At 39.5% G+C, this 13,406-nt stretch overlaps 1 protein-coding gene across 3 annotated transcripts in view; it reads left to right on the top strand.

Annotated features, from left to right (window-relative positions):
- Positions 1 to 13,406, top strand: part of TRDMT1 (tRNA aspartic acid methyltransferase 1) — a 42,090-nt gene extending 28,684 nt beyond the window's left edge. For 2 of the 3 annotated variants that reach the window (XM_073334129.1, XM_073334131.1), the window contains 7 exons: positions 848 to 913; positions 2,915 to 2,984; positions 3,902 to 3,985; positions 4,852 to 5,222; positions 9,005 to 9,062; positions 10,148 to 10,277; positions 12,110 to 13,406. In XM_073334129.1, coding sequence (XP_073190230.1) covers positions 848 to 913; positions 2,915 to 2,984; positions 3,902 to 3,985; positions 4,852 to 5,222; positions 9,005 to 9,062; positions 10,148 to 10,277; positions 12,110 to 12,210 — 880 coding nt within the window. In that variant the 3' untranslated portion in view covers positions 12,211 to 13,406. The remainder of the gene's footprint in view (positions 1 to 847; positions 914 to 2,914; positions 2,985 to 3,901; positions 3,986 to 4,851; positions 5,223 to 9,004; positions 9,063 to 10,147; positions 10,278 to 12,109) is intronic. The other variant, XM_073334130.1, reaches the window with a different exon arrangement.

Below are 13,406 nucleotides of genomic sequence, written 5' to 3'. Positions count from 1 at the left end.
GTCACACCTCCTTTATCATTATTGTATTTGCTATCGGAGTTTAGGAGTATATCATGATGCAGTTGTTTTGTGTGTTGGGGCTCCGTTTTTAACCTTCCCAGTCATGTTTGAAATATTTGAAACTGGCGGAAGCTCTGTGGAGCTCATATGTGTGACTCATGAATCAGCCAAAGAAGAATGCTCCAGAACAAAATGAGGAGCTCCCTCCTCCAGAGACTAAGCCTACTGCCTATGCAATGAGCTTGGTTCCAGACTCTGAGCTCCTGCCTAGCACTGATGCCACAGGTCTTCAGACTAGCCCCATATTTAAAGTAAATTTCCACAAAAGCTAATTAGACACAACAGAAAATGTCTGAACGCGAAACGCTCTGAAAACAGTGTCTGCTAAAACGAAACACTAATCCTGCTTTCACTAAAATTAACGCGAGTTCTGACACTCACTTGGGTGGGAGCAGGATCAGGCCCATTTTGTTACAAGTTTTCCACACACTGGATGAGAGGTTTTTTTTTTTTCTTCTCATCATGTACCATCCAGACCGCTAACTTATAGCCTTATGAATGAGAATGATGCTTTGATAAATGAATAAAGGTCAGTGTTTTCAATGGTAGGCACCTAAATCCTTACCTAGCACCTAAGCAAATGTGGCCTGATTTTCAGAAGCGCCGAGGCTCTGCAATTCTTATTAACTTCATTGTGAATTACATGTGCTCAGCATCTCTGAAAATTAGACCATTTTTAGCCTAAATTTGGCAACTTTCACCTAAATCTTTCTTATTACTAAACAAATCTGTGCTGTTGATGTAATATGGTTTACATCTTACTAAACTACATTGACTTTTCTTTTAGGCTCCAGAGGCTGCCAAAATATATACTTTTAGAAAATGTGAAAGGATTTGAAACGTCTTCTGCCAGGTCTGGTATGATCATTTTTAATTAGGAACAGTATTAGGTAAAGGGGAGGGGCAGGTAATTTTATTTTTTTGGAAGTTAGATTAAAAGAGGAGTGGAGTGAAATAGTGCATTTATCAGTTTCAGGTTAAAAATACTATTTTAATTTTACAATTAAATTTTTAGGGCATGGGGGACTTTATTGAAAAGTTATTGATTTCTCCAAACTGATAACATAATTTAAAATATGTTGCTAGCTGGTAGAAGCTGATGTGCATCTTCATTGCCTGTTTTGTCATCTTCCTTCATTCAGGAGAGATCTATATTTTCAAAGAACAATATTATCGAACAACACAGGGCGTGGGTGTAGCTCTCACAGCTTTTACTGTGGTTCCTTTCTAGTGGTCATAGTAGAGGGGCAAGGGTTAGCTGAAAACCTTGTATTCGTACCCTGCTTGACTGACTGCTGGCACTGAGAATTTGGTGTGACCTCATCAGCAAACTGCACAGGCAAATAGTAGGCTTCTAACCTGGAAAAGTTTTGGAAATCGTAATTCGACTTACATTTTGAAATTTAGGCTACAGCTACACTACAGCTTAAGTCAACATAAGTTATGTCACTCGGGGTGTGAATTAGGCACCCCCTGAGCAACATAATTTATGCCAATTTAAGTGCCGGTGTGGACAGCACTATGTCAGCAGGAGAGGTTCTCCTGCCGACATAGCTACCACCACTCGTGGGGGCTGCAGTAATTAAGCCAATGGGAGAGCTCTCTTCTGTCAGCATAGAGTGACTACACAGAGAGCTCTCCCATGGGCTTAATTACTACACAGAGAGCTGACAGCAGTGCAGCTGCACCGCTGTAAGCTTTCTAGTATAGCCATAGCCTTAGTAATTGGGAGGTAGAGACTGGGGCTTAACCCAAAAATGGAAAACTAAATTCTATCCACTGCTGTGCCAGGTGGGGAGAGGCTGTAGGGATCCTCTTTTGCCTAATCTCTCCTCCCCCCATGCAAACAATAGGTCAGGATCTTTCCATAGATAAAAGCAGTAGGAGAGAGAGGAAGCTGCCTTATATGCCAGCCTGCACATCACCACATGCCTTCATGAACACTGTTTGCCAATTAGGGGGCATTTCCAGCTCCCTGTTGGCTTCTAGGTGCCCTTCTGCTTGCAAGAGCTGTAAACTGGCCCGTGCATGTCCCTGGCCTACCTTGTGGGATCCTGTCCTATAAATGCAATGATCTGTATGTCAGAAAACACACCAGAGAACATTCCTCTTTTTCCATGTGGTCCCTGCCAGGCCAGGATTTAGCTCATAGTCCTTACTTTCAATGTGGATCCAGCCTGCTGTTAGGCTGCAGAGTATAGTATACCTTATATCAGACACTATCCTTAGTAAGCATCCTTCCATTTTAATAGTCTCCTCCAAATATATGGAGTAGACTTTTATTAGAAATCCCCTGTGCTAAGCAACCAATTGTTGAGAATCCCTTACTTCAAACAGTCTTTCCTTTATAGTACTTAAATAAACAAGCTCAGACGTAAACATAGGGAGATACTGAGGTGTCAACTCAAGAATCGTTAAATAGGAGTTTTAATATCCTACTTCTGATCCAGTGCTTGTAAATAATTTTGCAAACCACATCTAATGAGACTGTCTCCTACTGTTTGGACAACACGTTGTAAGTACTTTTGAGAGACCAGATACTTTCTTCGGAGGATGTTTGCTACAAAGTAGTTGTGGTGTTTCCATGAAAGTCTTTTATAATTGCTCCTTGCTTGGCTAGTGCAATGCTATACTTTGCGTTCTTTCCTGGAACGTAAATGTATTACCATATTGGATGTCTACAAAGCTGTGTTTGAGTATTCTAGTGTGTCTGCTGACTGTCCTAGTGACTACAGTATTGCATTTAATGGATCTTTATTTAAGAAAAGAAAAGATGTGAACAGAGAGTATATTGCATTCTGTGTCTAATTGCATATGAGCAGTAATTGGCTTTATTTATTTTTTTCATTATCAGAGACAAACTTGTAGAAACACTAAAGAAGTGTGGATTTAAATACCAAGAATTTCTCTTGTCTCCAACATACGTGAGTAGTAAGATTATTATAACTCATCCAACTGTACCAAAGAATAAATGGGATATTTGGAAAGAATTTCACATGCTGGAAGAAAGGGTGATGTCCAATTTTGTGGACATTTCTTTGGACTGGTGGTGCCATCTGACTTAGCTTTGGGTTAGGTTAGGATATTTACGTATTTGTTCTGCTTATCACTGCGTGAACATCCAATGGGTACTGTTTAAATCAGTAATTAAATTAGTTTTGCTTGTCCAAGACAGGATCAGGCCATTACTGTGTTACATGTAAATCTCTGTATCTTTGCGATCCAGGGTCATCCTTCATTGTGACATGTCTTATCTAATTTTCTTGTTCATGTGATTGAACATCTCCTCTTGCTTCTTCATTGTGACAGGTAATGGGCACTATGTTTGCCCTAAAAATTGTAGTTAAAGACATTTCAGTTTTTCTCTGACTTCCCACCTTACATACAAAGTTTAACTTTTCTATTGATTTGCAGACAACAGTCAGAAACCTGAGAAAAATCAAGTATTTCTCTTGCTTGAGAAAGATTAGGTAGGAAAGGTGTGATCAGAGGCACAATAAATCTGTGGGAAGTGAGGGCACGCACCATACTGCAAATGGATGGAAAGATCTGAGTTGTACAGTGTATGAAAATTGCCTGTACTGCAGATCCTTAACTACAAACTAATGATGTAGAGATTTCTTCATGGGCACATTTTAAGACACAATTTTAGGCCAGTTGAAAATCGCATTAGTCTAGGGTAATGTTGGTTAATGTTAACAGCTTTGAAATGGTAAACATTTTAAGTGCTAAATATTATATTAATACAAAAAGTGGTAACTTGCTCCTTTTGTGACCATGCAGATTGCTTTGATTCTCTGTACCATGTGGACTGATTGTTTTTGTGGGGTTTTGCTTACAGCTTGGCATTCCCAATTCCAGGCTGCGATATTTTCTGATTGCAAAGCTTCAGTCAGAGTTACTTTCCTTTCAAGCTCCTGGTCAGGTGAGATTCATTGCTATTCCTTGACTACTCTTTGTTTCAAGGAGACTGAGGGCTAGATCTTCATCTGTGCGAAGCTTATGCTCAGGTGCAGAGTGTGTGCACAAGTAAAATGGCTGTAAGCCACCTTTCCTTTTTTCCTGATTCTGGCCTCGCTGGGGACTGAAATGGCTCCCACTGGCTTAGATAGCTTAAAGTAGTTCCTAGGAACAATTTTGCTGACTCAGAAGAGACCAAGGTGCTGGGCACTCTGGAACCTTTTCTTGGAAGGGTGCAGGATGCAGCAATGTCCTCTAGGACCCTTAGAGATAGAAAATGGGGGACCACCCTGTGCCCCTTGAAGATCACCATAGAGGAGGGAGTGGCCCACAAAGCCTCAAGTTCCCAGAAAAGAATGAAGAAGATGCCCAGACGACGTAGAAAGGTAATGGTGAATTCCAAGCCTATTGAGACGGACATAGGCATGTGTGGGAGGGGGGGTGAAACTCACCAGAGGTTCACAAACATTTCAGCAAATCTGGTCTGAGTCTCAGGTTACTAGCCAAGCCTCTAACCAAGCAACTTTCACCTGGTCCTAGCTTTCTTTATTATAGTTTCGCACAATCCTTTCTTCCTCTGTTTTATGGAAGTGAAACGTCAAGATCCATATTCCTTAAACTGGCTGCGTACATCTACAAAGCATGTACAAGTTAGCGCTTCATAATGCCAGAATCCTTTCAAAATCTTGATAGACAGAGAATCAGTCTTATTTTATACTGGACAGCTCTGTATGACTTCCCAGACATTGCTACATGGACTTCTCTGAGCAGTTACCTATTACAGTACTAAGTACAGTATTTTAATCATTTGACTATTTTGTTCCATGCTAGATATTGGAAAATTTCCCAGATCAGGAGCCAAAAGCTTCAGTGAAGCACAGAGTTGCTGCAGGCTTGGAAAAAGAGAGCTCCTTCACGTCACCCGAAGAGGAGCACATTGAGCCAAACTCTGGTTCTGATGCTGGCAGCGGACAGCGTTCGCAGAAGGAAGCGTTCGTTTTTAAACTTGAAACAGCGAAAGAAATGGAAAGAAAGCGGAACCAGGACAGTGATCTCTCTATTCAAATGCTAAAAGACTTCCTTGAAGAGGATGGAGAAGAAATGAGTCAGTACTTCTTGCCACCAAAGGCCTTACTGCGCTATGCTTTCCTGTTAGACATTGTGACACCCAGCTGCAGGAGATCCACTTGCTTCACAAAAGGGTAAGTGTCCAGGAGAGTCCTCTGGGGGACCTTATCCAGACATGTTAAATGCAAACATTTCTTTGCAGTCATCTGAAAAACCAAAAGCAGTGTTCCATCAAAAAGCAAGACATTACTGTAACACATTTCTCGTTATTGCATGCTTCCTGATTCAACAGAATATGAGCATGAGAATCGCTCTGGCAGAACATCGTGTGCCCTACACACAAAAGCACTCACAAAGACCATGCCATTTGTTTGGTGACCTTCCGAGAAGCTTAATTACCCCTGGCGGAAACATTGTTCCAGTAGATTGGTGGAAAGCTAATGCACTAATTAATTTCTTTATATTACTTACACATAATGCTTTGTAACTTCAGTAACAGCTCCTTTCCTCATTAAAACTGTCGCTAATGTATATTTAATTGATGTTGTAAACGGTGGGGCGAAAACCTCAGCTGTAGCTCCACTGAAGGCAATGGAGTTATGTCCATTCACATCACGTAAGGATCTGGCCATACAGTCCTTATTTACAACGATTAGTTTCATTTTTAATGAAGAAATGCACAAATGACAGCTCATTCAGTTTAATATCTGTTGCTCACTGGTCTAGTAGCTTCCTAATTTGTACTCTGCATTTCTAAGGCACAATCAGTGCTGAGTGTTCTCAATTCCCATTGACATTAGAGCTAGTTGGGAATTATTTGATGAAAAGTTTTTTGTTTTGTTTTTTGGTCAGAAAACACTTGATTCATTGAAACCAAAACTTTTCACAGGAAACGGGTCAGTTTTTAAGTAATTTAGTGACTCAGATATTTTTAAGTTTTGAAATTGTCAACAATATTTTGACTTCTAAAGTAAACATGTCTGGTTCTCTAGTTCAATACAATGTTTCCATAAGCTAAGTTATAGAGCAAAAACATTTTACAAATAAAAAATGGTCAATCAATTTCAAAATATTTCATTTTATCCAAACAAAATGTTTCAGTTCACCCAAACCACTTTTTCCCCCCAGACTTTCATTTTGTGAACATTTTTTAAGATTGACTCTTTTTTGTTCAGGGCAGGAAACTTTTTTGAAACCTTGACAATTTTTACAGGATGGGAAGATCATTTTTCTTCCAGCCCTGACTGACATCAGCACCAATACAAGTTGAGGGGAATACTGGAGACACTCAGCATCTCACCAGACTGGGCCCATAACTAGCACACTTAGTTAAAAACCCTGGGCCAAACTGATTCCTGGTGTAACTCCAGACATTTCACTGCAGTAGCAAGGATGAATTTGGCTCATTATGTTTTGGTTTTAAAATATACTTTTATGTTACAGAACGGCCCAAAATAGGAAAAATGTCTGGCTCGCTGAAGTGCTTTAATGTAGTTGTGGGACAGCTGGTTTTGGGAATAACCACAGCACTCGATCACCCCTCGCTGTTGAACTGGATTGAGGATGGGGGAAGAACATGTTTATCTTGTTGACTGAGTGTACAAGTACAAAGCATTTCACAGCACTGTAGGCTGTGGTGCAGGCAATGAGAGGGAGGTATGGGACATTTTGAATGACAGAGCAAGTTAAACCCTCTTTCAGAGACTGCTCTGATGGATCCCTTTATAAATCCATGTAGCCTTGACAAGGATATGCTATTGCCAAAGGAATCAATCACCTGAAAACTCATGTAAAGCAAGTTACTGAGAGCTCTATATAATGTAGAGAAAACTGATTTTTTTTATTAGAGTCACAAGGGAATACACTATACCCAGACAGAGACTAGGTTGCCTGAGTCAGACTAAGACATTTTAAGTAGTTTACGTACATAAAGAGAAGAACAATAAAATAATAAAACTTCAGTAAAGTAAAAAGGTAGAACATGGTTTTCTAATCCAGCGTCTGTTTTCCATATAAGTACTGAAAAGTAACCAACTGCCCAAGTACTAATGTTCTTTTTTTCTTATGCCAAAATTTCCCAAATTTCCTTAAGTACTCAGTCTAGGTTAGGGTTGTTGAGTTATCTCTAGTCAGCAACAATAAAAAGAAATATGAACAGCTAATAAGAAAAGATGTAATTCTTCCCAAATTTATAAAAACTATTATTCAGTTGTAAAGAGCCGGCGACCTTTCAGAGTATTCGCTTAGAATTATATTACATTTTCTCTCTACAGAAACCAAAATATTGTAATTTTTGGGCAGTTCCACCATACATAGTATATATCATGCTACCATGTTTTCCACAGTTCCTTCAGCGTAAATCATTTAGAATCATTTAGCATCTTTTTTATAATAATATGGATGTATGAAAAAGATCACCTGCCAGAATAAGGCAGATTTGAAGTACCAGTTTAGGAACTACTTGCAATTATTTTAGTTGTTTTGCCGCCAAAGTTTTTTATTATTATTATTTATAAATGCAGGTACTTTGTGTATATATAATACATTAGAATTCCTCTCATATGGGTTACCTTGTGAAAACAAATATTTGTTAAAAATGTATGTTTAAAAAATTAATCAATTGAAGACCATGTATTTAGAAGATGGTTTTAATTGCTTACATCATAATCCATAACTGTGTTTGGGGCCCTGATCCAGCACAGCATTTACATACGAGCTTAATTTTAATCACATGAGTAGTCCTGTTGACTTCAGTTGGGCCACTGAAGTTCTTTCCTGAATCAGTGCAGGAGTGCTCAGCTTCATGCAGGATTGAGCTCTAACCAGACTATTGCACCTGTGGGGGGCAGGGAAGGACTTTTCTCACCGCTTTTTCCCTTTGTGAGGTATGTAAAGCCCAAAACAAAAGGCAGCCACCATAGTTTATCAGTGCATCTGGAAGGGGTGAGTTAAGCTCCCAAGAAGCTGTGCAGAGGACTCCATAAAAGCGGTCTAGACAATGGTGAGGAGCAGTGTGGCGAGTAGCATAAGGTGAGGGCATGGCTAGTGGTTGTGTGGAATAAGTGCATACAGAGGCGTGATGCAGATGGCTGGCTGTTCCTTAGATGTTCACTGTGCAAAGCCCATTTATTTTGCTTTCTAAATCCCTGTCTATTCAGGACTTCCTTGCACAATAGTTATCATGCAAGCAGTGTATGTCTCTGACAGTCTGGCAACCCTATAATTATATTTAAATGATAGTCTGTGAGAGACTGTTGAGTAAACATGTATTTACAGTATAAACCACAAACCCTCCAAAAGAGCCAAAATATAGCTTATAATGTCAACTTTTACTATTATATGCTGGATATTTTTTGACTGCTGTAAACAAGAAAGCAAGTAAAAATATGTTCAGCTAATGCCAAAATCTGACTGAATTTCTCTGCTCTTCATGAGAGAAAATTAAAATTTTAGGCTCTCGCTAATGGTCCTCTCCTCCTTTTGAGTACAAAGAACCAAATTTTCAAAAGTGGCCATTTTCATTTTGCATGCAAATCTAAATAGATGCTAAATTGGAGAAGTTCCCGAGTTGTGTACCCAAAAGCCCATTTGCACTTACAAATGCATAATTTGTGTATGAAACTTAGGTGGCCATTTCTGAAGATATTATGCCTGAAATCCTTGACTGATTGCTCTATAGATTGTTACCAGGGATAAATCTCCTGAGCACTGATGGGAGAATAATCCCCAAAGATTATTTTCAGAGGCTGGTTTTGTAGTCCCAGGGTTAGTTGTGTTAATAAGAAGGCCTTTGTGTAACCTTTCCAGAAGACTATTTGTTAGTGCCAGCAAATTAACCTCCATGCTTTTCTTCACTCATCAATATTGTAAAGCCTAATAGAACTTTTCATGTGTGATTTTTTTTGTTGTTTTTAAGGTATGGTCACTATGTAGAAGGAACGGGCTCAGTGCTGCAGACAGCAGAGGATGTGCAGGTACAGGATGTATTGTAAATCATATCAGAATGATTTATTATTTTTTTGTCTTACTACTTTGGCTTAACTATTCTGGATTTATTATAACCAAAAATGTCTTCAGGACTAAATCTTACAGCACAGACCAACTATCTCTCCGGATCTTCCAGTATTTCCAATTAATTTACTCTGAGTACCCAGATGGAGTATATTAAAGTCATGGTTCTGTGGGAAGATTGTGGGTATGCGACTATTTTTTATCATGCCTATTGCTATGTGTAATATTCACAATGAAACCTGAAAACCTTGATATGGGCTGGGTCTGTGGATAATTTACAGTACAACAGATTTTTGCCTGTAGGGCCATTTGTGGGCCAGTTTTTGCACACACATGTCCCTATTTTACAGCAAAAATGTCAAACAATTAAAACTCAATTTTTTTAAATTTCAAAAGTATTCTATTTTGCATTGAAACACACAACATTTTGAAATTGTCCACTTTTAATGTGAAATTCATTAAAAAGTGATATTTTAGCACAGGAAAAGTAAAACAATGAAATGGCAAGCTTTTTTTGATGAAACATCACAGAAATTTGTTTACTGTTTTACAGACCCCATCATACATATATGGAAAGACTTCACTTTTTAATCCTTGGCCAGAATTTAAATAGCATTTTTGGGTGTACAAGGAATGCAGTGTTGGAACATAGAGGAATATCAAAGCTGTCAGGTTTAACAAAGTATACATAGCATAATTTTAGTACAGGATGTTAGTTCCTGCTTATTGAGTCATCTTTCTTCTCCAGTGTTCGACAGCAGTTTATTATCCTATGGTTGCATATTTGAATATTTGTATAGCCTCAGACTTCAGAAAAAATGATTACTCGTTCTTGACAGCGTGATGGTTTTTCTTGTAAATTGTAATTGTTGAGACATTGTTGAGTGCAAAAGTATAGCACAAGCTATACTTTTAAACAGAATGCACAGCCGTACTGTTGTCTTCAGCAATGCAATCACCTTAAATATTTCATAAAGATACGTTATGCTGTAATTTTATGTAGTCGTTGTCCATCATCCATATCTGTTGTTTTGTACTTTCCCCACAGCTAGAATCAGTGTTTAAATCCATTGAGATGCTATCAGAAGAAGAGAAGCTTATGAAATTGTCAACACTAAAACTAAGATATTTTACTCCTAGAGAAATAGAAAATCTCTATGGATTCCCTCCAGAATTTGGTATGTGCCTCTGAATTTCCCCTGTTGCTCTCTAGTTTTCAGAACTACATCCAGAATTGCCAAGCTGGCATTTTGAAGAAGAATGCTTCACTTTTTGTGTGTGTTAGTTACTACAATATGACTTTATTTTAATGATGGATTATTATTATTTGGACCATTTCTCTAAACTTCTATCAGTTTTTCCCAGTTTATAAGATCAAACCTATGTGTTGTATAGCCAAATAGGCTTGTGAATGTAAAATGGGAAAAACAATGCGTTTTGGAATGAAAAATTGCTGTATCATGAAAAGGCAGTGATGAGAGGCACTCGTTTGACTTAGTTTTTGTTTCTTCTAATTTAGGGGTTTGGTTTTGTTGTTTCCAACAAGTGAGATGCAGAAAGCTGTCCATTATCGTAATTCGTGTTCTCCTTTGACTTTAAAAATAGGTTTACTGGTGCTTTTAGCATTCAGCTGTTGGCAAAAGTAATTACAATGTGGAACCATAAAAGACTAACTGTTTTATTGCGGTCAATATTATAGGTCCCATAAGGTTAACACAGCAACGTTATCAAAACTGCCCCCTTCTTTCTGGCACCTGTGACTTGCTTTCAGGAGGATGACCTCATGCTTTTCTCTTTCCTGTTCTTTCCTGTTGTTGATACAGAATGAGAGCGAGAGAGAGAGGTAGGAGAATGACCCAAAACAAGCCAATGCTTGGGGCATAATTCTCATCTACGATGTTACAGCTTTGCCAGTGCATCGTAAAGGGGCCATGGTGTAATGAAAATCAGGCCCTTAATGTTTTGTGGGAAAACAAACTGAAAGCAAGTAGAGTCTGCATTCTCTGCCAGCGGGTGTCACCAGCAGAGCAGCATCCTTAAAAAGCAAATGTGACCTAAATTATGTGAGACAAGGTCCAAAATCGTGCAGTGAGCCCCCCCAAAACTGTATTAGGCACTAACTCTCTCTTTGGTGATGTTGGCGAGACTTAGGCCAAGGAAGTACAAAGTCTGAGATAATTCATCCAGGCAGGTGAGGGAGCAGGGTCTGAGAAACCGTGTCCAGTGTGGTCTGTCCAGCCCAAGAGCCATTACTGTTCTAGCTGGCTTATAGGGGGGGTGTGTGTGTGGGTGTGTATATATATATGTGTGTGTCTATATATACTTTTTAAACCTGTGTAAATCCTGAGCCTAACACAGTGGATTGCTTGGGGAATGTGGATGGGGATCCCAGGGGAGGAATTCAGGCACAAATGAGCCTTTGGAGGAGAGTGGCTGCCCAAGTCTAGGTGCTAGGGAGCTGGGCAGAATGGCTGGAGCTGGCAGGAGATGCTTTTTACTACAGTAGTTTGCATTCAGGGACTTAATAGCTGGCAGAGAAAGCTGGAACAACGCCTCCCAGCCATCTCCTCCTGGGCATCCCTCCCTTGGTTCAGCCTCTCCCCAGCGAGGAAACTTGCTGAATCAGCACATTCTGGCTGCTATGACCGCATCCCCCTTCCAGCCAGAATTGCCATCTTTGGGGGCTCTACTGCTAGACTGCTAGCCCTCCTGCCCCCACATCTGTGCTATGCCAGTGAAGCTGAATTAGCATAGATTGCAGGGAAAGCTGTGCTTCATGGCCGTTAGTAAAATCTTAACAATGTGTGTGTTGCTCTCCGTCGACTTGATCCAAAATCCAGTGAGCTCAGTGGGAGTTATTCCAGAGGGGTGTGGCTCAGATACAGTGTGGGGGACACGCGTATTGCAGCTCTCAGTAACTGCATCAGGAAATGTTTGTGCAAGTTCCAATAGATTGGAAGATCAGGAACAGACCAGACTAACTTTGTATTGTACATTGTTTTTGTTTTAGGCTTTCCTGACAAGATAACAATGAAGCAACGCTACCGTCTCCTGGGAAACAGTCTCAATGTGCATGTAGTGGCTAAACTGATCTCACTTTTGACTGGATGATTCTGAACCCAAACTTGATGAGTGTTCTCTGATATAGGTCCTGCTAACTCAGAATATACTTTCCTTCTTTGAGAAACTTAGTAAAGGTTGTAGCAGTTTCACAAAAATCATCACTAACATTTAAATGTCCATGTAAAGTATCTATCTGGAATAGATTTATTCTGCTGAACAACTGGTATATCTTGAATACCTTTTGTTTATGGAGGATCTGAACTGTTGGAGCAAACAGTTACACTGTTAAAATGGAAGTTGCCAATACTTGTACTATTTAATTTTTATTTCTAGCTTGTAAAATACGAACTGCAGCATTTGCCAATGAAAACAGGTAAAACTATCACTTCAACTTAAAACAAGTTTGTCTAGAAGCTGTCGTTTAGAATAAAAAATATGTGACAGGCAGTTATTTTAATAAAGTTCAGGTAATGTGTTCTACGTGTTGAATCTCTTTAGCTGTAAATATTATTTTGTTCTATTCTTAAAAGAAAAAGCTATTGTGAATATCTTCTGACAATTTATTGTAATTTTGTTAGGTTTTTACAACAAATGTAACTTTTGTAAAACTGATAAGTTCAGTATTTATATATAATAGTTTTAAAAAAAACAAGATGCCAAATCTAACATAAGTATCCATCTAATCTTTCTAGGTACTTATGACCCCAGCTCACAATCATGGCTGAGCCTGGTGTGACTTGTTTAATGGTAACCTAAGAAAAATTACAACCCTGACACTGACCTCACTGATCATGTGCTACCTTTTCTCCCTGCTGTCTCTACCACACCTTGGCCTGAGCCCCCTGCAACATATCCTCAGTCCAGAAACAGCTCGGAAAACTCCGTGGTGGCGTGGCCCATGCAGTTGGGCCCCATAAGCGGTTGGGCAAGGTAGTTTAGCTGCATACAGTCCTCCGTCTTGACCCCCTCCCCTGCGGATGCATCCACCCCCGTGCCAACTGCATGGAAAAAGGGTAAAGAAGGGAAAGCGAGTGGGGGGCAGGGGACATGCCGTTGCAGGTGGGGAGTTTCTGTCGTTAGGTTGATTTCACTGTTTGCACTTGTTCATGCACTTTTTGTTTTGGAAAGGTTCTGTCGTGACTGGTGCTTTGGTGTGGTAATGGCAGCAGGCCTGCCTGGCAATGAGTGAATGTTGTATTGTTTTAATACAAGCTATAAATAAAGCTTTTTATGTCATCAGGAAA

This window comes from Lepidochelys kempii, chromosome 2 (genome assembly GCF_965140285.1).
Source record: "Lepidochelys kempii isolate rLepKem1 chromosome 2, rLepKem1.hap1, whole genome shotgun sequence".
NCBI classification, from domain to species: Eukaryota; Metazoa; Chordata; order Testudines; family Cheloniidae; genus Lepidochelys; species Lepidochelys kempii.
This window is presented reverse-complemented; position numbering and strand designations above follow the sequence as displayed.